General features: G+C 38.7%; 1 protein-coding gene across 1 annotated transcript; it reads left to right on the forward strand.

Moving 5' to 3' along the window:
- Positions 1 to 13,204: 13,204 nt before the first annotated feature.
- Positions 13,205 to 22,191, forward strand: LOC107045838. The gene is made up of 3 exons (XM_015268223.1): positions 13,205 to 13,321; positions 20,831 to 21,451; positions 21,673 to 22,191. Exons 1-3 carry the CDS (start codon positions 13,205 to 13,207, stop codon positions 22,189 to 22,191), a joined length of 1,257 nt encoding a protein of 418 aa, XP_015123709.1.
- The last annotated feature ends 1,567 nt before the right edge of the window (positions 22,192 to 23,758 follow it).

The raw sequence follows: 23,758 nt of genomic DNA on the forward strand, positions 1-23,758 counted from the left end.
GTAACCGTTACCCAACTCATTGTGGCCTTGCTGGAATTGTTTTTTTAAAGAAATGTAAGGAGGAACGTGGGTTATTTTAATAAGCCATTTTCCTCGATCACTTGGGGAGGAAAATCGAACTTTGTATGCAGATATGATGAAATAGTACATTATGTAGGGGAGGGTGGGGCAAAATGGAACGCGGGGCTCAATGGAACGGTAGGAAAAACGAATCTAGAGCGAAATTCAGACAACTTTTCTTTTCCACCTAATGTGAGCTCAAAAATGATAATTCGGGGTTAAGTCAGTGAGATCAGTTTACTCTGTATAGTTTTCGTTATCTTGTAAACTAAGAAAGACATGAGTATTTTGATGAAGATCTCTTTTGTGGACAATTTCAAAGGCTATGAAAAAGGTCATTATAATAATTTTGATAACTTCTTTGTAAAAAATGATAAATCGAGGTTCAGTCAGTGACAACAGTGCATTTTGCAGTTTTTGTTTAGTATCTTGTAATGTAAGGGAGATGAAAGAATTTGAATAAGAACCTTGGTTGTAGAGAATCTCAAGGGTTACAAAAAAGTTATAACGAGTGATAGTGGCACTGCGTTGTTGGGTCGCTCACTCCCATCGCAAGTGGATTGAATAGGGGTAGATAGTTGGTCGCTCGCTCCCATTACGGGTGCGTTGGTAGCGATTGTATTGATCTGGGTGTGGTAAAAGGATTTCACATACAGAGTTGAATATCTGCAAGACTACTGGTCCGATTTCGCTCAACTCCTAAACTCTATTATCATAAAACCTAAAATCCTACCAAGTTTCAAGTTTTCAATAAAATTATTTTTTAAGTTATCATGCGTACAAGCAATTCCAACGAAAAAAAACAAGTGGAAAATTGCTTTTGAATCGCATATAGTGTAGTTATTTTTGCTAATAAATTAGCAACATGCTTCCGAATGGTTATTTTGCACATGATTTCCTTCTATCACGTATAATTAATTGTTTATTTCATTTCATTAAATTAAATAAGATTTCTTTTCAACTAATTTTGTCCGGTTTTCAACTTAGTTGAATGTTATCATCATCATTATTCTTATTATCCCTTCTATACAACCGATTGTCTTTTTTACGGTTCTGTCTCTCCTGTCAGCCCTTCGATAAAATGTTAATAACAAAATTTTATTTATGGCGCGCCGTGCAATAAGTCGAGTTTATCGCACGCTGCGCTTCGCGCAGCTTGCTTAACACTCGACTTCTGCACGACTTGACATAAAATATTATAGAGTAGTCGGTAATAAATTTCGTTTTCAATGAATGTGTGTACAGACCTCGCCTTCGGCTCGACCTGTAAACTACACATTCGTTGAAACCGAAATTTGTGCCCTTGTACTCTAATGTACTATTATACATACTTGAATGAATTTGCAACATCACATTTGAAGAAACCATCAGAAAACTCACTTTCAGGGACATTCATGAAAAATTTGAAATTTTCAAAAATCATCATAAAAATCAATCAATATAGCTATCATTATCATCTTTTATTGTCGACTCAATGGCATTAAAACAAACATTTTAAGCTATTATTGAATTCATTTGACGCATGATATCCACAGATATTTCCGGAATTCTGATTTTCAAAAAAATAAAATTTTGTTGCAAACTTTCAAAGAAATCAAAATAACGATTATTGCTATCACCTCCATCTTCGAACCCGGTCAAAAGAAAATTCCAACGATTTTTTTAAGCCGTCATTCAATGAATTTGAGAACATTTTTTTTAGTTATCGTGTTACAACTACATTTTGAAAAGATTCGCAAAAAAATGAATCAATGAATCAAATGTCAATTAATGGTGATGGATAGGGCTTAGGAATACCGACATTTGAGAAAAAAAATGATTCAATTCCATCTATTTATTAGCGAGAAATTGAAGAAAAAGTTTGTTACATACACACATATATATATATATATATACGAACGTACGAACACCGTCTAAAAAATGCATTTTCGGACTTGAGGGATCATAACGGGTTGATATAACCTATAAAATAGAAGACTTAAATTTGAACGATTACAATGCTTCCATTCGGAAGTAAAAATGGAAAAACGAGAATAAAACTACATTGCTCGTGGTGGGATATTTTTTAGTAACTAGGTATCATCATGACGAGTATTTAAAAAAAATCAAATCGGTCGAATGGTTCATGAGATATTGGCAAAAAAAGATTTTCAAGGAATCGCTATATCTCAGGAACTGCCCAACCAATCGAGCTGAAATTTAGCACTGATTTGAGTCTCAGCATCTTAGCCTTAATCATTTGCGAGTTATGGGGACAGTTCTGGACATACGAACACACATGACTACACACATTCCTACATATATATACGGACATGCTTCATTTGTTTACGTTTCATGACATTCCTAGTCATTTTTACACCCAAAATTAAGAACTCGAAAAAAAACACAATTAGAAAGCTTTCAATCGGAAGCAAAACAAAAATGTCTTATAGTTTTTGGAAACCAAAATTCACTACCGTTTCATTTTGCCCCACACTCCCCTAATATATATTACGATACACGTGAAAAATAAACCGGGGTTCGAGCCTATCCGATAGAAGGCATGTGATCGTTACTTGTTGCGTTATTAGTTCTTCTCTTCTTTTTGTTTTTACCAATACCATTGGTAGTAAGCTTCCGAATGGATCCGTAGCAATTCCCTGTCCTTGTGACAGGCATACAACCGTAACTGGCTACTGCAGGGTGTTGTGTCTACAGAAAGTATTCACTTGAGTCAAATTCTTCTTTCGTTTCTCTACAAATTAATTATTTTGCTTCCGAAGGGAAGCTTTCTAATCGTTTAAATTTAAGTTTTGGATTTTTTGTGTTATACCGACCCTGTAATATCCAAAAAGTTTGAAAATGCAATTTTTAGACCATGTCCGTACGTATGTATGTATTCGCGTATCTAGAAAAAAAAATTTTTCTTCGATTGTTCGCTAATGAATCAATGGAATTGAATCTTTTTTCCCTCAAATGGAGGTGTTGTCGAGCTCTGTCAATCGCCATTACTTAAAATTTAATTCAATTATTAATTTTTTTCATTTTTAAAATTTTTGAAAGAATTGTTTTTTTCACGATAACAAAAACAAAATGTTCTGAATGGCTTGAATGATGGTTTAAAAAATGTGTTCGGATGAAGGCGATAGCAATAATCGTTTTTTTGATTTAGATGAAAATTTGCAAAAATTCTGTATTTTTTGAAAATCAGAATTCTCGGGATATTTTTGGATATCATGCTCCAAATGAATTCAATCATGGCTTAAAATTTTTGTTTTAATGCCATCAAGTCGAACTTAAAAGATAATTACGCTAGCTATATTGGTTGATTTGATTTTTATGATTGTTGAAATTTTAGAAATTTTCATGAATTTCCCTGAGAGTGAGCTTTCTGGTGGTTTCTTCAAATGTGATATTTCAAATTCATTCAAGTATGTATAAATAAAAATTTTCTATTGTTATTTTATCGAAGGGCTGAGAGGAGAGATAGAACTGTAAAAATACAATCCGTTGTGTAGAAGAAAGGGATAATAGGAATAATGATGATAATAACATTTGACTAAGTTGAAAATATGACAAAATTCGTTGAAAAGAAATCTTATTCAATTTAATAAAATTAAATAAACAATAAATTATACATGATAGAAGGAAATGATTTGCAAAATAACCATTTGGAAGCGCATTCCTAAATTATTCGCAAAAATAACTATACTATATGTAATTCAACAGCAATTTCCCACTTGTTTTTCCGTTAGATGAGTCTCTACATTATGACCCTTCTGCTTCTCCTTTCCATCTATTGGATTGCGTCACTGAGGTCGTGGGCGTTGATGCGGGGGATGTTTTCATTCTATCCACCTACCACTGGTCCCTTGGGAATTAATCGATACACACTTCCTACGTCATTGAATTCACATACATGTATATGTATTTTTTTATTCCTCCTTGTTCTCCTCGAACGATCGATGAGATTCAAGTGGAGTTAAGACAGTTTCCCACGCATATGACCAAGGAAAAAGAATTAGTGGATGAACACTACAAGGAATATTGATTAAATCGATTCTGTGTATAAAAAAAATTGATGACTAGGTGAAAAGGAGTGATTTAATGTAAAAACGATCGGCCCACTGTAAAAATGGGAGTTACGCATTATTGAGCGGTCCATATCCCGCAAAGTTGCCGACGAGAGGGCAACCACCCCGATTCCCACTAGGCAGTGAGCCACCACCGCAGTGCGATTTTCCCTCATTCTGTTCTTTCGTACTTCAAAAACCTGTTCAATTCTCGTTTCTACGACAATGGAACTATGTGCATACGATTATGATTGTCAAAGGAATGAGATTGTCCTCTGATTTTTGTTTGTTATGAACAAAATTGAATATATGAAAGACATTTAAAATCTGGTAATCAAGGAACGTTCGAAAAATTGAACGAAGACCTAATTTCCTCCCTAAAATATACGGAACGTTTATGGCGCACGCTCACGAAATTTTGTTGTATTGTGCATCTTTATGCACATCATCTTCCATATCCACGTAGAAAATACAGCTATTTCACTCCGGATTTTGCAGCAGCTTTCAATTGTTTTACCTTCGAACTCCACGAGTAAGGCTTTTGAGAATATCTTGATAATTAAGGAGTATAAATGTATATATTTATTTATTTACTTGCCTTGAATGTACATTCGTACAAAGGCGAGTCGAATCAATAGCTTGATGAAATAGTTTTACATCGATTGATAAAATGAACATGAATACCAATTAATGAGCGAGTGTGTATAACTAGTATAGGAGTAAAATAGTCCGATTGGGAAAATATGATTTCTTTATTTGCAAAAACAATACGGATTAGAGATTTCCTTTCTCGATTTTATGGGCAAATTGAGGAATGCAGTTACTTCATATTAGTTTACGACGTAACAACTGAATCAAATGGGCTATTCTGTAAACTCTCCAATGTAAAGTCCTGACTGATCTAAAATTTCTCTGGATACTATCTTTCTGGAATGAGATAATTCCCGCGCCCGTTGCATCGAAACTAAAATTTGTTCCCGAGATACGTATCCTTTATTTACAATATCAGTAAATTGTCATTCCTGCCATTATCGACTGATTACACACCCTCCAACTTTTGTTCGCCAGGCTCAACAGCATAATGACGCAAAATTCAATGCATTATATAAAGCTTCTGTGAATAGGAAAAAATAAAAACAGTATACTGGCATTATCATGACATGTCAGAAAAGAATTTGCTCATTTCAATGAGGAATAGGATTTTCAAAAATAAGAAACTAGAAATCCCTAGAATAAAACATCGTTTTTAAAAATTCTTTCTTCTCCGTGTCGAGTTACAAGCAATTTTGCAAGATTAAGAAATTATGGAAGTTAAGAAGACATTTGATTTTCACTGGCGAGATATCGAAAGATGTGTACGTATTGAGAGCATAAATTACCCGAGATAAGTAGGCTCGAACGAAATAAATCGAATGTTTCTACTCAACTGAGGCGCGTCAATTCCCCTCCGTTTTCAACTGATAAATATTGTGAATTCAACTCAGATTCTGAAATGACGTTCCGACATTTCTGGTCCATCGACTCGAAAGCCGTTAACAATCCATAAAATTTTCTGTTATTCAATGTAAAAGCAAGAGAAGAATATCATGATTCAAACAACTAACTCACAACATTTGTTTCATTTTCAAGAAAATCTAGTCTTTTTTTCAGTATGTAACAATTATTCGAAGCATTTTCGATGGTAATTGAACAAAAACTCTGGAAAGTTGAAAAAAATGACCATTTCAAGAGAATGCAAAGGGCAAGTCAATCCACTCATTATAAATATTTAATCCGTGTGAGAATTCCAGTCTCTCTCTACAAAATAAAAATAAAATTTTTCATCTGAAAATCGAACTAAAATATTGAAGAATATTGAAGAATAAATTGCCAGTTGAAACTACCAAGCTGTGAAAAAACGTTGATCCCAACATCCTAGACAGTTTCTCTGGATGTTTTCATGTCTGGGCGCTGAATCTGTATCCTGACAGAGGGTCTAGAGGGAAGGGGGAGGGAATAAGGGCAAAGGGGGGTATGACGGAGAAGAGAGCGAGGTGGAAAAGGGTCCGCCCCGTCTGGTCTGTTTGTACCCGTGCAGGCGAAGCAGGGGAGTCTGACATTCTATAGGTAGGCTTGGTGAGATTGTAGTAGTAGTCAATTCCAGGGTGTTTCACCCTCACGTGCCTGCGCAAGGGTCCAAGAGGTCGTTGGGGCGATGACCTCAAAGTTCAGGATCCACGGTTTATTTTATTACTATTATTATGTCTGCTCGGTGTGAATCATTACGGCAGGATTAATTTTGACACACTAGTGTGTTGAAACTACACATCAGTATGCAAAATGTACTCCCAAAAGTATGTATATTTGAGCTACTCGTTACAATATGCGTTCAAAAACTACACACCAATATGTATGCACGTGAAATATGTAATGGCTCCTCGGGACCACATGTTTTACACGTTTAAATTTTGTAACACGCTTGGTTACACGCCCATAAATTACACCTTTCGAAGTCTGTAAGAGCACTTAGACTAATTTTGTCGCATGTCATTGGACTTAAATTTTTTCGTCACTGAGAACTTGAACAAATTTTCAACTTCCCGACCCGAAGGAAGGAATTTATTGTAATGAATCCGAAAATCAAAAGTGGAAATTTTATGATATCTCCACGTTTCATGATTCCTCGAATCATTCTATGATGTTTTTGAACACATGTCGGTCTGTGCGAATGTATGTGACACAAAAATTTTTGGGACATGATTTCTCTTGAACAAACGTTGCATTTTGAATTTTTTTTTTCAATCGATGCATCTTTATGTAACTTAGAACTGATTAGTTTGTGAAGACGATCGTCTCAGCGGTTTTTCAGTAATTCGCAAAAAACATGTGAAAAAACGCCAAAAGTGATGTTTTTTTCACATATTCTCCTATTGCTTCCAAAGTAATGATACGATTTGGAGTTTTTTGTTTTCAATCGATGGGTGTTAATGCAACTTAGAACTGGTTAGTTTAAGAAGATGATCGTCTCAACCCAATAATTCATTAGTTATTTGCCTAAAACGTGAAAAAAAATTTTTAACAAGTTTTCTTTGACAATTTCCTCAATTCTGATTTTGACCAATCAGAGTGCAGTATTCGGGGTCACGTGACGCGTTTCACACTGATAATTTCCCCGGCTGCAGGGAAATTATTAGACTGATAATTTCCCTGTAGCCTGTCAATTGTTTTCCACGAATTTGACAGATATTCCTCATATTTTGGTGAAATGTGTCCCGTAACCCCAAACTCTGATCGGCCAAAATCAGAATTGAAGAAATTGTCCTCCGAATACCTCTCGACCTTCAAAATTCATCGGATATTTCCCTCAGGTTTTCCTCTATATCAATGATCACATCGCGCTGCGCGTTCGGGATTTTAATCTGCAAAACTCATCCCTCTCGTCGCTATGCAGCAAAACAGTCGGGACATATCCGAAAATTTCTTAGGGTATTATAGCTGACTATTTTTAGTAATCGGATCTGGCCTTCCCTGGGCCAATCAGAGTTCAGTATTCAATAAGATGAAGTACCAGTCGAGAATGAACCAAGCCTTTGGCAAAACGGTTTATGGTATTCAATAAGATGAAGTACTTCCCAATTAAAATTACAGCTGTTATTTCCTCCTAGCTTTTGATAATTTCCCTGTAGCTTTTGATAATTTCCTTCTAGCTCTGCAATTGTTTCTCTAACCAAATAACTGTCAAATATTATCCTGTGGAGTGAAAGAAAGTCAGGAAGAAAGTCAAAATGAGTCGGTTTGGGAAGGATCCGATTACCAAAAATAATCCGTCGAATACCACTCGACAAAAATTCCTCGCGCTGCGCGCTCGGGATTTAATCTGCAAAACTTCTCTCTCTCGTTGCTACGCAACAAAACAATCGGGAAATATCCGATAATTTTGGAGGTCTCGTGGTATTATTACTGAAAATTCAACAACTTTACCGAGAATAACGATGAGATTTAATTTTTTTTATACGATCGAAGCATCTACATCATTGCAAAAACTCCGGTCTTATTCGCAGATCGACATGTCCACATCGTAAGACCGGATTTTGTCCGAATTTTTATGGAACTAATTGCTATTATTTTAAATTATTCCGTGCTGATTGTTAGGGTGATGACGGAGAGGGGGAGTCCTTTAGATTTTGACGCTGATATTTTGACTCCGATCGTTGGTCCCTTATATTCTGACCCTTCAGTTTTGACCCTTATATTTAGACACATATTCTGCCCCTTATACTTTGATTCTTATATTTTGGCCCTTATATTCGGATATTTTGAACTTTATATTTCGCTATATCGGACCCGTTATAGTGGGCCCGATATTTTGAATTTATATTTTGCCGATGGTACTATCTATGAACCTGTATATTTTGATTTTTCTACTTTGAACCTTACATACCCGCACGGAAAATTATATATGCGGAACGTATATAAATAAATGTATCATGGATATATGCCACATATATTCAACATATAGACCCATATATGTCACATATATTTTACATATATGTGTAATACAGCATTTTTGGCCGAATTTGATGTATGGAAAATCGTATGTATGATATATACTGCAATTATGCGATTACACAGTCCTACAAAATTTGAACTTGTTTTGGTACAGGGATGAGACTGCCACCATTTGAAAGATTTTTTCACGTAGATTTCAAATCCGTTGGCCAACTCTCTCGAAATGCCCTAGTTTCTGAGAAAAAAAATGTTAAAATCCTGAAAATGCCCCAAAATCATCTTTTTAAAAATTTAATTAGAAAAGAATGTTTGTCTCGATTGAGCTGAGAAAATACCAACAAAAAGACCGGAAATTATACTTCCAGATGACGTGGAGTTGTTTTCATTAGGAGCAGGGGATTATTCATAATAAATTCCGTAGTTCTCCACTAAAATTGTAGTTATTTTTCAAACGAATTTCATGGTGGCAATTGTCTGAAGTTGCATCTCCACGTGAAATTTCAACCGCCAGATTTGAGGGTTATTATTTATTTATTTAATTTCACAAAAAAAGTGTCTTTAAGAGAATGGAACCGAATATATCACTGGAAGAAAAGAGAATTCTGATTTCTCTCGTCGAGAATGAACCAAGCTTTTGGCAAAACGGTTTATGGAGGTACTGCAATGAAAGTAAATGTAATTAAATTTTAACCGTCGAATCTGGCGGTGAAAATCCCACGTGGGGATACAACTTCAGACTATGGCTGCCATGACATTCTTTTGAAAAATAACTGCAATATTATTGAAGAAATACGGAATTTATTATGAATAATTGCCTGCTCCTAATGAAAATAACTCCACCTCATCTGGAAGTATAATTTCCGGTCTTTTTGTTGGCATTTTTTTTAGCTCAATTGAGACAAACATTGTTTTCTAATTAAATTTTGAAAAATACGATTTTGGGGCATTTCCAGGATTTTAACATTTTTTTCTCAGAAACTAGGGCATTTCGAGAGATTTAGCCAACGGATTTGAAATCTGCGTGAAAAAATCTTTCAAATGGTGGCAGTCTCATCCCTGTGCCAGAACAAGTTCAAATTTTGTAGGACTGTGATATATGTGATATATGTGCGAGTTTCCAATTCATATGCATGTAGCATATGTTTCGCATATATTTCAAATCATATATTTGAATTATAGGCAATATATATGAAAGATATGAGTGAAGCCTTCTAAAATGTTAAATATTAAGTTTATAAGTCCAATTCGTGATTTTCTGCATATTACTATCGCAGCCCTACCTAAATAACCTATAAATAAAATAAAATTTTCCTATTGGGGATTCGAACCTACAACCTACAGCGTCGCAACCTAACGCATTCTCCAACCAGTTCCCACTCAATAGTTGACGGGAATTATTCTTCAGAGTCATGAAGCGGGTGATTTAAGGATTGGTTCTGGGAGGGGAGCGGTGCCGAAACTTGAACACCTTAAGTCGTTGGAAAGACTCATGCAGCGACTTCTGATACATGATTAATTCATGGAACATGTGAGATTCAACCCGTTTTACCCCGTGTTTTATCCTGAATTTTCACTTTCCGAGTTTGCAAGACAAACGCGAGACATTTCCAAAACAGTCTACAATCGGATCGTTTCACCAATTCTTCATTATATGGATGTCAAATCAGATTTCTCCCGATTTTTTTACCCGAGGTACGTCCCTCATAGAAATCTTCGCGAAAAATCTTGCAATCGCAAGACTACTTCCGATGATTTTTCCCGTGTATCTGTGTGAGCACTTATGGTCATGATTTGAAATTTTCCGCCGCCTTGAATGTTGAATAATCGAGTACAAGTTTGGCACACTCTATTCTTATCTCATTGTAAGTGATTTCTGCTCATGTTTATTGATAATGCATCGCAATTACCAAAATGGATGTTTTCCTTTTTAAATAATTCAGTTCAAGATTTTCTCATCACAATGTCTGTAAAATGGTGTTTGATGGACACTTCGTGTCTGTCAAATGCCGTTTACAGACAGTGTGCAGGAAAATTAGCTTCGTCACTCAGTCGGAAAAACTTTTCAGACTCCTGTGATTGCAATCCTCGGCTTCGCTTCGGTCTGCAACCCTCACACTCGTCCGAAAAGTTTCTTCCAACCTTGTGATGAAAATTATTTTTTTTTGTTGGGGGCTTCTTAATATTTAATGTATTAACAGAAAACTATGGCATACATCAAAGCGATTGAGTTCTCGCTCGTGATGGCACCATAAAATAAAATTTTTTGAATGGTCAAATTTTTTGAATGGTTTGAATGACTGTCCTTTTTTATTTACTTTATGACTCATTGACCTCGGGTTCTCTAAACCCCGTGGCGGGGTGCAGAGAACAGGGTTGAGTTACCAACCGAGCTTGCCTCCGGGGGGCGGATAGGAGAACAGCCAGACGGACTAGCTGGCTCACGACAGGAAGTGGGGAAACACCCGAGGCCTGGAAGGGGGCTAGTAAAAAGACTGGCTAATGGTGGTAATAGGGCAAGCCAACCGCGAAACCGGGCGGTGAACCTAAAGCCCCGTCGCGCACCCACTCCCCAAGCCAAGGTGTTAGCTACCGTGCCGAAGGTTACGTGGCGCAGGGGGTGCTGCGTTGCTAACGGTGCCCTCGCATACCGGGCGATCCCCGAGTGTATCAGCCAAGCCCCAGCATTCACGGCTATGACTGGCTGAGGCCGCTTCGCCGTGGTACTCGTGGGACCAAATATGGACACTAATAACTAAATACAAATAAACAATAACCAACTTCCTGCGGCGTTGACGAACCAGGAAGTTGACAAAGACGGTTCTGGGACGGATAGGACCAGACCGAAGTTCAGCGGAGCCGCGAGGCGCCGCTTCACGAGGGAACGGGGGATCCTCGGAACTGAAGGAGCCCAGGGAAAACCTGCTGGGAGTGACGCAAGGGTGCAGGGTGCGAAGCGCCCAACACCCGAGCATAACACCCCTAGCCCTTAAATAAATCGGCCAGAAAAACGGGCCACGACTGGTGGTACCTACGTACAGGCGGCATTTAAGATGCTGAAACTGGTGTTGGTTCCCGAGGGCTACCCGGAACGGAAGATCACCCAAGAGGAGATCAAGGGCCTGAAGGGACTGTTGAGGACCCAGATCCTCTCCATAGCAGAGGGGACGAAGGTGCCGATCTTTGAGGGCGTCTGGGAAAAAGACGGAGCGGCCATCATTGGCTGTTCCGACGAGGAGACAGAGACGTGGTTTAAAGCCTGTTCCTCGATAACAAAATTGGGGAAACGTCCTTCCGGGTGCTGAGCCCTGAGGAGCTACCAAAGCTCCACAGGATCGTAGTCCACGTGGAGGACGAGGAAGTGACTGCCGAGGAGGTAATTAAACTCATGGGCAGGCAAAACCCAGGATTATCACCGGATGACTGGCGAGTGGTCAAGGGCAGCGAGAGTACGGGAGCTTCGAGCGCCCACTTCGCTGCCCTCGTTGGTGAGAAAACACGGCGGGCCCTAAAAGCCTACAACTTCAGACCCCACTGGGGGACTCAAAGAGCATCGGTCAAGATGCTCGAGAAGAACCGCAGTGGGGGTACAGGGGCGACAGAAGATGACAAGTGAGTTGAACGATGGCTCACAGGTCGATCGAAATAGTCCAGATTAACTTGCATCATAGCAAAAGCGCTTCAGCTATACTCTGCAGGACGCTTGCTAAGATGCAGCCAACTATAGCTCTCATCCAAGAACCTTGGTTAGTGGATGGGACCATAAGAGGCCTAGGGGGCTGTGGGAAGTTACTTCACGTGAACCCTAGGGAGAACAGGATAAGGGCTTGCATCCTCATCAAAGGGATGGAAGCCACCTTCCTACCTCAACTCAGTGAAGAGAACTTGGCAGTAGCCAAAGTAAAAGCCCTGACACGGGAAAACCGAGTCTTGAAGTGCATGATAGGGTCAGCCTACCTACCCTATGACTTCATAGAACTCCCCCCGACGCCAGAGGTGGAGGGTCTTATAAACAAAGTGAGGGACGGTGGGCTGGAACTCCTACTTGGATGTGACGCTAATTCCCACCATTTGGGGTGGGGAAGCTCAAACACGAATGCAAGGAGAGAAGCTCTACACGACTTCATGATGGGGAACGATCTTCTACTTCTGAACAGGGGAAATGAACCGACCTTTATGGACTGCAGAAGACAGGAAGTGTTGGACATAACCATTTGTACAACAGGCATGGCGGACTTAGTAAGGGACTGGAGGGTCTCCAGGGAACTCTCGGATTCAGATCATACGCCTAAGTCTAACTGACAAAGTGGACCCCATCCAAAAGAGAAATCCAAGGAACACAGATTGGGAGGGATGTAAAGCGGACCTTTCACTGAGGATCCAGGATGTACCCTGCCCATTTAAAAACAAGAAACGACTGGAATACGCAGCCGAATGTTTTGGAGAGGCGATCAGATGTTCCTATGAAAACAACTGTAATATACGCACGCACAAAGGAATCAAAAAGGTGAGCTGGTGGAATGACACGCTAGCACACCTGAGGGACCAACTGAGGAAGGCATGGAACAGGGTTAAAAACTCACGGAAACTCACGTAAGAGACAAGCGATGGAAGAACGTAGGTGTCTCCAGAGGAAATACAACAAAGCCCTGGTCAAAGCCAGGAATGAGGGTTGGAAGAGGTTCAGCAGTGGAATCGGGAGTCTCTCCGAGGCCTCTAGGCTAGTAAAAGTCCTGGAGGGGCAGGGAAGCGCCAGTCTACTATCCTTTTCAAAAGTGTAGTCCGCAAACTTTGAGGGGTCATATCTTTGAGAAAAAAAATCGCATCAATACGGGACTGATCTCATTCGTTAGGTTCACTATTCCTCTTGTCCAGTATGGAGTTTCAGTTATTTTTATCGGATAGTTTTTGCGCTATCTTGTTTGAAATATGAAAAAACCCATGTTTTTCGGATGCCGTGAGAGTTCATAAACTTCGGTCTTTTCTCAGCACTCCAATTTTATTTCCAAAATTATCCCAATTTTTTATATCGCATGCTAAGTGGAAAAAGGTCGTATTGACCATTTTGGTAATTTTAGGCCAACGAAGTGGAAAAAGGTCGTATAAACCTAATCTAGGGACTATGAAATCTGGACGATTTGGGCTCTTTAGAAGCATTTGAACCCAACTTTTGAGGATCTTTTTTGTTTTTGGCGCATACGACCTTTTTCCATAAATCTGCCTCCAATATTGGAAAAATGAAAAATAATCATGTTTCCCACAAAAATTTAATTACGTACAAGAATTTGGATAAAACAAGCAGTTGGCCGAGCCTATTCGGCAGGAGACATTTGGCCATTACTTTTTTCATTAGTTGTCTTCTTTCTTTTTATTTCTACCAATTCCATTGGTAGCATACTTCCGAACGGATCCGTAGCAATCACGTTAAAAATAGAGATCATCAGATCACTATGAATGAAGCAACTTGGAAATATGTAATGTTTGATCATTTTTTTTCTCATCAGATCGGAAATAGACACAAAATTTCGAATTATTTCACTATTAGATTTTCTCTTATCCACAATTTTTTTCTTGTTTCCAAAAATTCACAACAAAATTTTTCTGATCAATCTTTTACTTCATCATGATAGTTATTTATTTAAATAAATGGTAAAATCATGATGTGAAGCGCTGTATACATACGAAATATCGCTAGTATCTCTACAAATTGATATCTCACCTATCCTGACAAAATTACCTGTGGAAGAACACGTGATGATAATAAAGGAAGGAACGAAACTCGAAACCATTTTCAATACGAACTTTCATTGTCACGAGAAGAAACGTCTGTCCAAATTTCAAGTTAATAATAATGATATTTCAATTTTCACACAGGCTAGAGCGCGCATACGTTTTAATTGATCGAGATAGAGGACACTGGGATGAATATTTTGAAAAAAAAGACACATTGAAATCGGTTGCGTAGTTTTTGAGACATAACCCATAATAGGTTTTCAGAAAAAGTTGAATATCTCCGAAACTACTGGACCGATTGAGCCCATCTTCCATACCAGTCTTCCTTATCACAAGGGAAAGATTCTGTTCAAATTTCAAGTTGATATTCCAATTTTTGCGAAGGCTCGAGTGCGTACAAAGTATTTCATGAAAAGACAGAAAATCGGGAATGTGTCGAAAACTTAATATGGACGGCTATATATGCTTTGGATGATCTGGATCGAGGACATTAAGACGAATATTTTGAAAAAAGACAAATTGAAATTGGTCCACTAGTTTTGGAGAGATTCGCGAACGACGATTCACAAACAAATAGCTTTTTCTCAAAAACAGTTGGGCCAATCGAGCTGAAATCGTGCACAGAGTTAGTCCTTAAGAAGACCTATAATCGTGCAAAATTTCATATTTTTTTGAATTATTTTACCCCACTATTCTTTTAATTTTCAAAAAGGACATCTGGCCCTGGAGGTGTTCACATACAAACATGGTGCCCAAACTTCGTATTTTTACGTTTCAGACCATTCTACATCGTTTCCAATCAAAATTAGAGAATGTGAAAATCGGTCGATTGCAATGCTTCCCGTTCGGAAGCAAAAAGGTGTAAAACACGTCTTTATTTACGGATCAAATGAGATCTAGATACAGAGTTATTTTTCAGATTAACGGGCAGCCTCCTTGGCAAGGTTTCCCNAGAATTTGCATTAAAAAAGCTGTAAAACACGTCTTTATTTACGGACCAAATGAGATCTAGATACAGAGATATTTTTTAGATTAATGGGCACGTCTTCTTAGCAATGTTGCCCTTCCATCACTGGCGTCTGGAGGATCTCGTCTTCTATCTGGAAGAAGAAAAATGGAAACAACAGTGAAATTATGAGTCAACTCGCACCACCCAGAAAAATGATCTATTTGAATTGAATAAACTTTATTTTAATGACATAATTCGTTTATTTAATTTTAATAAAGTATTTATTCGATGCAAGTAAAGTTGATTCAATTCAAATAATTCATTTTTCTGGGTGGTGCGAGCTGACTCATAATTTCATTATTGTTTCCATTTTTCTTCTTCCAGATGGAAGACGAAATCCTGCAGACGCCAGTGATGGAAAAATTCTTGTACGTAATTAAATTTTTGTGGGAAACACGATTATTTTTCATTTTTCCAATATTGGAGGCAGATTTATGGAAAAAGGTCATATGCACAAAAAAAATGTCGTCAAAAGTTGGGTTCAAATGATTCTAAAGAGCGCAAATCGTTCAGATTTCATAGTCCCTAGATTAGGTTTATACGACCTTTTTCCACTTCGTTGACCTAAAATTATCAAAATGGTCAATACGACCTTTTTCCACTTAGCACGCGATATGATAATTCGCACCGTCAAGAATTGAGCAGTGGAGAAAAAAAATCGATTTTTTCAATAATTTTCCTTTTTGTAAATTAAAATGACATGAGGCTATCTTCAATTGGAATCAACCCACGGAATTGAAAAAAATATCCTACGACGTGAAATGAAAAACTAAAAAGATTCCAATGATTTTTAATTATGTAAATTATTCCAAACATTTTATAAAAATTCTTGAATTTTTCCGGCAAACACATTATGATGCTAGCCGCAAATCCTCATGATTTTACTATAGGGTTACCTTTCGCACCTGGAAAATCAAATTTTGGAACTTTTGTAGTCATTCATCATGAATTCATATTTATGTTCAAATTATAAATCAAAACTATGCCATGGGATTTCCACTTCGGCCTCCGGTGACAATTTATTTTGATCCAATGTATTCACTGAAATTTTTAGAAAAAAATTAAAAAACTCCAATTTCAAAATTAGCCGTTTTTAGATATTTTTTAAGGTTTTTCTAAAGAAATCGACGAAAGAACGATAAAATAAAAATTGTCTCTATCTATATGGAGAGTGTGTCAAAAGATCTCCATTTTGTAAAGGGAAAAAAATTAGGTTTATCGACTTATACAAAAATTACAAGCCTTTGAAAGGAAAATTTGGAGAAAAACATAACAGAGCTCGGAGGATGCGTAAAAAAATCTGAAGAAATTTGGGATGGCAGCTTATTCTATGTACGACCACAGAAAAAATCGACAATACGATTGACGATGATGAGGGTTTGACCACGTTCAGTTTCAAATGGAAAAATGAATGAACGAGTTTCGTACGTTTAAACAATTGGAGGCCCTGAAAAGGGCCGATGGATTAAATACTTTTGATAAATAAACATTTTTTTTACCACTTTTTTTCAAATTCACAATTCTATTTATACACTTTTAAAGATGATTGTAATTCACAGATATGATTTCACTATTTCATAAAAATCTCATTTATTCTGAAGTTGAACTTGAAAAATAAAGTGTTTCCTCGGAATCAGAGTCATCATCACTTACGTGAATAACAAATGAATCCACATGCATGGCCATCATGCTTTCTTTTTCACGATATTTATCCTCCAATTTCCGAACATGCTCCACACATTTTTTCCATAATTCTTTCGTCACTAAATTCATTGCATTCTCGCATAGTCGGCACACGTCATTGACTTTAAAAGTATTATTCTGAAGAGCAACTTGACTTTTCACATTTGCCCAAATCAACTCAATAGCATTGAGTTCGCAATGAGCGACTGGAAGCCACAATAATTTTACGCCATTTTCCTTCGCGATTTTATCCAAAAGATAAAAATGAGATTTCTCAAAAAAATGAGGTTTAGCTAAATTATAAAGTTGAACTTTCGTTAATGTTTCAAAGGAAATGATATCCCATGGCAATGGTACATTTCTTTCAATTAACCATTGAATGGTGGCAGCTTTTGTCCACGCCTTTGTTGGATTACGTTTTTCAGGATCGAGTGTAGTATGATATGGAGCTAAGTCAATGACGATTACCGATTTTGCGGGCAAGATCTTCGTAAACCACTCTGTGTAATGCTCTGAATTCATTTCATTGTGATAATCCCCATCTTTCTTCCCAACAAAACAATCCATGCCTCCTTCTAAAAATCCATCCTCACTTCCAATATGAGTTATAATAACCCTCTTGCCTGCACCAGACGAAACTAGAAATCCCCCTCGCAAAGAAGATACATGCTAGACTCGTGATCGGTAAAAATCAAAACTGTCTACATTTTCTTCGAATGAAGTATGTTCTACCCACCCAAATTTTTTCGTGTGATTAGCACCGCACCAAGTTTTATCAGTATAAAAAATTTTATAACCCGTGTCTCTATATTTTTTAATTTGATTCAAGAACTCTCGACATTTTCGCACAATTTCTGGACTCTCCATGAGGACTGGCTTCCGATTATATGCTTTATATTTAAAATTCATCCGTCTAACTATACGCCACAATGTTACGTCACTCATATTGGGAAAATCGGCAACATCGTTTTTCAAATTTCTAGGCAATTTTTCTATAGTCGGATATGTTTTATTCACATAAAAATCTAGAATTTTTCTACGTATGACGCCAACGAAAAATTCATCACAAGATATGCGAGAGCGACCGCTTCTTTTCCGTGGTTCAGAGAGGAAACCGTACTTTTTTTTCAGCAATAACGCGTCTTACACTACGATCGGAAATTTCAAAACAATGAACAGTCAATTCTGTAGGTGTGTTGGTGGAGATGAGTGAACCATTTTTTCTGTGTTCCTCCAATAAATTATATGTTGATAGAATGGCTTTTTTGTATCGTAAATCGAATTTCTGGCGGGATTTCCCCAACGATAACTTGCGTCGATTTCGGGGAGGTTCAGAACTTTCCGATTCACTTTCTTCAGAGGCAACGATAAATTCCTCATTCCTATCCCGAAGATTCTGACATTCACTCGCATGCATTGGGGAATCTTCAACAATATTTATTTCCGTTTCGGCAATAATTGCCTGATTCATTGGCTCCAAAAAATTATTGTTCTCTATAATCAATTGTGATTCGGTGGAAGTATTCAATGCTTCACAAGGCGCGACCGCTTCTTCTACACTATTCAGTCCATTTGAAATGATACCCTCCTCTGAAATGATACTTTCCTGGCTTCACCAGACAGGACGGCTTACAACAGGCCCCCAGGGTAACTGGAAGCCGATACAAATCGCGAGATTGGGCTCTAGCAGCCAAAATCGTGGATCCACAGGGGGTAGAATGGGCGATTAAGTCCTGCGAACCCCTAAAGGCACCAGGACCAGATGATATCTACCCAGTGCTTTTGCAAAAGGGGATGAACATCATCTTGGGCCCACCCACGAAAATACTCAGAGCCAGTATGGTCAACTCACTATTGATAGACCGACCTCTGTCCTCCGCGCAACATGCCTATAGGGAGGGGAGGTCCACCGAGACGACCCTGCACCACCTTGTGACAAAAGTTGAGGAAGAGATAGAGTAGAAGGGCTACGCAATGGGAATCTTTCTCGACATCGAGAGAGCTTTAGATCGTACTAGATACGATGTCATAATGGAAGCCATGTCAAAGAGAGGCTTCTCAGAGACTATCATTGACTGGATATAAAGCATGTTGGCGAGCAGGTTACTAACCGCAGCTCACAACGAAGCAAAAGTGGAGGGCTGCCCCGTCGCCGGGTGTCCGCAGCGTGGGGTTCTGTCTCCACTCCTGTGGTGCCTCGTGGTGGACGAGCTCCCAGAGAAACTGAGAGAACAAGGTCTCCTGGTAGGCAACTGTACAACTGCACCTTTTACAAGCCTGACGACGAGCGACCCCACCAAATACGAGTCTACCTGTACAACTGCACCTTTTACATCTCTACCCAGCGACACCCTCATCCAAACGATTTGAATATTTACAACTCTACCGGGCGAACATTACTACCCAATGATTCGAGAAATTTACATCCCCACCGTGGTACAAGCCAATCAGCGCACGAATCGACCCGATGATGACTCAGCCCTGTACAACTGCACCTTGAGGTAAGCCTACCGAAGTATAATTGTCACCGGACAAGCCTACCACGTTACAGGCTTACCGACCTAAATTCTGTACAACTGCACCTTGCGACAAGAGTACCCATGTGATAGTGACTCCTGACACCCTTACAGGAAAATAACCCCACCAACAGTTACGTCTACCCGTTTTAACCTTTACCAAGGATACATGTCCACCCAAAATGCAATCCCACCGATTATATCTGGATAATATATCTCTTTCACTTTTATTTTGGAGAAATTTTCGGAGCGGTTTGTATTCGCCAACAATAGGTTGTCCGCCAGAAATTATTATTTATAAATAAATGGCGATGGCAAATCGATTGTAACCCGTTTGCAGGTGAATGTAATGCATTTTTTAGAGTTTGTGAATCACTCAATAAATTATTAAATTAATAAATCTAATGACGCATGAAGTTAGCCAAAATTTCATTAAAAATTGCTCAATTCAATTTTTATAAATTTAATAGTTTATAAATTTAATATTTTCAACGTTTAAGAGTGCGAATGCGTCACATGACCGTAATTTTTTGGTGTTATATGACACGATTTAAAAAATGACGGTCATTTTGCATCTCTAGTCAGCGCACGTTGGAATATACGTACAGTTTAATGGTGGCCAATCAGACCGCGGAGGCTAGAGAAATATTGAATTATCTGTTTTTATTCAAAAACATCACAACTTCATGCGTCATTAGATTTATTAATTTAATAATTTATTGAGTGATTCACAAACTCTAAAAAATGCATTATATTCACCTGCAAACGGGTTACAATCGATTTGCCATCGCCATTTATTTATAAATAATAATTTCTGGCGGACAACCTCGTGTTGGCGAATACGAACCGCTCCGAAAATTTCTCCAAAATAAAAGTGAAAGAGATATATTATCCAGACATAATCGGTGGGGTTGTATTTTGGGTGGACACGTATCCTTGGTAGGGGTTAAAACGGATAGACTATCACATGGGTAGTCTTGTCGCAAGGTGCAGTTGTACAGAATTTAGGACGGTAAGGCTGTAACGTGGTAGGCTTGACCGGTGATAATTGTACTTCAGTAGGCTTGCCCCAAGGTGCAGTTGTACAGGGCTGAGTCATCATCGGGTCGACTCGTGCGCTGATTGGTTTGTACCACGGTGGGGATGTAAATTTCTCGAATCATTGGGTAGTAATGTTCGCGCGGTAGAGTTGTAAATATTCAAATCGTGTGGGTGAGGGTGTCACTTGGTAGAGATGTAAAAGGTGCAGTTGTACAGGTAGACTTATATTTGGTGGGGTCGCTCGTCGGTAGGCTTGTAAAAGGTGCAGTTGTACAGTTGCCAGAGAACAAGGTCTCCTGGTATATGGCTACGCTGACGACGTGGATATCATCGCCAGGGGCAAGTTTCTCAATGTGCTGAGAGATAGACTAAAGTATTCTCTGAGAACGCTGGAAGAATGGTGTGGTGAGACAAAACTATCAATTAACCCTGAGAAGACGTCCACCATGATATTCACCAGAAAATACAAAGTTGTGACTCCTGAACCACTGAGGTTTGGGGGAGCGGAAATTGCTTACGCTACCTCAGTAAGGTACCCAGGGATTCAACTAGACCCGAAGCTCCAATGGAATGAGCATATAAAGTCACAGATTGGCAAAACCTATGCCTCTCTGTGGGCATGCAGAAGAGCCATGGGTAGAAATTGGGGCTTCAGTCCTAAAATCAGCATGTGGCTGTACAAAATGGTTCTGCTGCCGCGGCTCACGTATGCCGCTCTGGTCTGGTGGCCCAGGGCGGAGAAGGTGGAGATAAGGAACCGGCGAAAGGCCCTCCAGGGTAACTTCCTGAGGGCGGCACCCGAGGCCCTGAGAATGACACCTATCGACGCACTGGAAGTCGCTCTTGACCTACCACCACGTGATCTTCTGGTGGTGAGCAAGGCAGAATCAGCTGCATAAGGCTTATGTACCAGGGGGAATGGGTTCAGGCGAGGACGGCACACGCCAGACTGAATATCCTTAGGAAAACCCCCTTGAACATGGCCCAAGATAGAATGGCCAGGAAATACTAGATCAGAAAGGCCTTTTAGACCTATATTCCTGAGAGGATAAACTGAAAAGCTATAAATAGGGCACCAGGTATTAATGTCAAGCACTGGTATACAAACGGCTCGAGATACAAAGACCGCCTCGATGCGGGACTGTATGAGGCGGCAGAACAATACAAGAGCAGTTGGTCCCTAGGGGTCATTGCCACAGTTTTTCAAGTAGAAGTTCTGGCTATTAAAAAATACGTAGAACTACTGGAGGATCGGCAGACGATGAACAAGTATATTTATATTTGGTCAGACAGTCAGGCCACCATCAAAGTACTTATGAAACCCAGTGCTGACTCAAAGTTAGTCTGGGAGACCATGGAAGTGCGGGAAAGGCTCGGAAGACACAACAGGGTGACTCTGGCGTGGGTCCCAGGACACAAGGACATTCATGGCAATGAGGTGGCGGATGGACTGGCGAAGCAAGGATCACTTAGTGAAACCGAAGCGGAACCAGTCGGAGTCCCCGTAGCCATGGGCAACAGAGCCATCAGAGACAAACTCCGACGGGAGCAGACCAACCGCTGGAGAAATACAAAGGCTTGCAGGAAAGCCAGAGTAATAATGACTCATTGATGAAGTATCGAAGTATCGAGGTGAAAAAGTCGTCAGACTCTTGATTCGAATACGTGATATTCGAATACTTGATTCGATACGTTCAGCAGTGGAACATCCTGTACATATATGCGACATATATATCATACCTAGCTGGGATATATGTAACATATATCAGAAGTATATGCTGCTTATATTTTCCGAATATATCTAACATATATTCAGAATATATGATACACACATCCCACATATATGTAGATTATAAGCTCTGGATATCAGGGACATATATAGTAACATATATTCTACATATATTCTACATATATTCTACATATATCTCACATATAATTTTTACATATAAATGACCTATTTTTTGCAAATATTTCAGAGTATATTTTCGCATATATGTGACATATACCACATACAGCATTTTTGGCCGAAATATATCTGATGATTAAAATATATGCCATATACGTTGCTGAAAGTGGGTATGACCCATTATATGCGGCGAACCGATAACTTCTTGATCGATTCCCTTTTTCTGTTCATTCGGACATTGTGAATGTGTTTACATTTGTCCCTGTAATTATTTTAGAAAAGATCAGAGAAACAATCATCCCCGGTGGCTTGGTGCAGTGGGCAAGTTCGTTGTCTCATATGCGAAAGGTTCCGAGTTCAAATCCCGGCCAGGTAGAATGGTGCGATCTAACCATTTAGTCTTGATCATCATCGCAGTATATCCTAACCGGGTCGAAGCGATGTAAAATAACGATAAAAAAAAAAGAAACAATCGTCGAGTTTAGAAAAAATCAGAACCGGGATCAGAAATGACAGTCAAAATGTGTGTCAGAAATAAAGGTTAGAAATAAGCCTCAGACATCGGGGTCAAAATATGAGTGCCAAAGTATAACGGTCAGAATTTACGAGTCAAAATATAAGGGTTATAATGTAGGAGGTCAGAACATAAAGGTCTGAATATAAGGTTCAAACTCTAAGGGTCGGATAATAAAGTCACCGGGGTCAAAATATACATGGAGAGAAATATTCAATAAAAATTACGTATCTTTTCCGTAAGTCCGGAGGGAAATGTAGTTGTAGGAAATTTCACGGAACTGTACGTAATTTTTACCTAAAATCACGGATTTTTTCCAGAGCATTCCGTAATTTCTACCTGAATCTCCAGTTAAAAATTACGATACTGTCACTTAAATTTTCTGAGTCGATTCCGTAATCAGTGAGGGAATTGGTGAGTTCCGTAATTTTTACTGAACATTTCTCTCCGTGTAAGGGTCCGAATGTGAGAATCGGAATATATTGTCAAAAATGAGGGTTAAAATATAAGGAATAGACCGTAAGGCTCAAAATACAAGAGTCAAAATATAATGGTTAGAATATAACAGTCAAAATATAGCTCGTATTCCGGGGTCGATTGTGAATTCGATGACAACTGTGTATGTGATTTTTGTCAATGACTCCTGATCAATAGTTGGAATATGTTCAAAAAATTGTTATTGGGAGAATTCAATTTTATTAATGATTTATTGGCAATTTTTTTTGATTGATTGATGATTCATTTCCAAAAAAAAAAAAA

This window comes from Diachasma alloeum, unplaced genomic scaffold (assembly GCF_001412515.2).
Source record: "Diachasma alloeum isolate Michigan unplaced genomic scaffold, Dall2.0 Dall_scaffold_01088, whole genome shotgun sequence".
Classification (NCBI taxonomy): domain Eukaryota; kingdom Metazoa; phylum Arthropoda; class Insecta; order Hymenoptera; family Braconidae; genus Diachasma; species Diachasma alloeum.

What these genes read in the sequence shown, in the direction of transcription:
- LOC107045838 (XM_015268223.1), top strand. Translation starts at nt 13,205, where the DNA reads ATGGAAGAACGTAGGTGTCTCCAGAGGAAATACAACAAAGCCCTGGTC. An exon ending in TCTCCGAGGCCTCTAGGCTA is followed by an intron (nt 13,322 to 20,830) that starts GTAAAAGTCCTG and finishes GCTCGTCGGTAG; the next exon opens with GCTTGTAAAAGGTGCAGTTG. An exon ending in CACCACGTGATCTTCTGGTG is followed by an intron (nt 21,452 to 21,672) that starts GTGAGCAAGGCA and finishes ATTAATGTCAAG; the next exon opens with CACTGGTATACAAACGGCTC.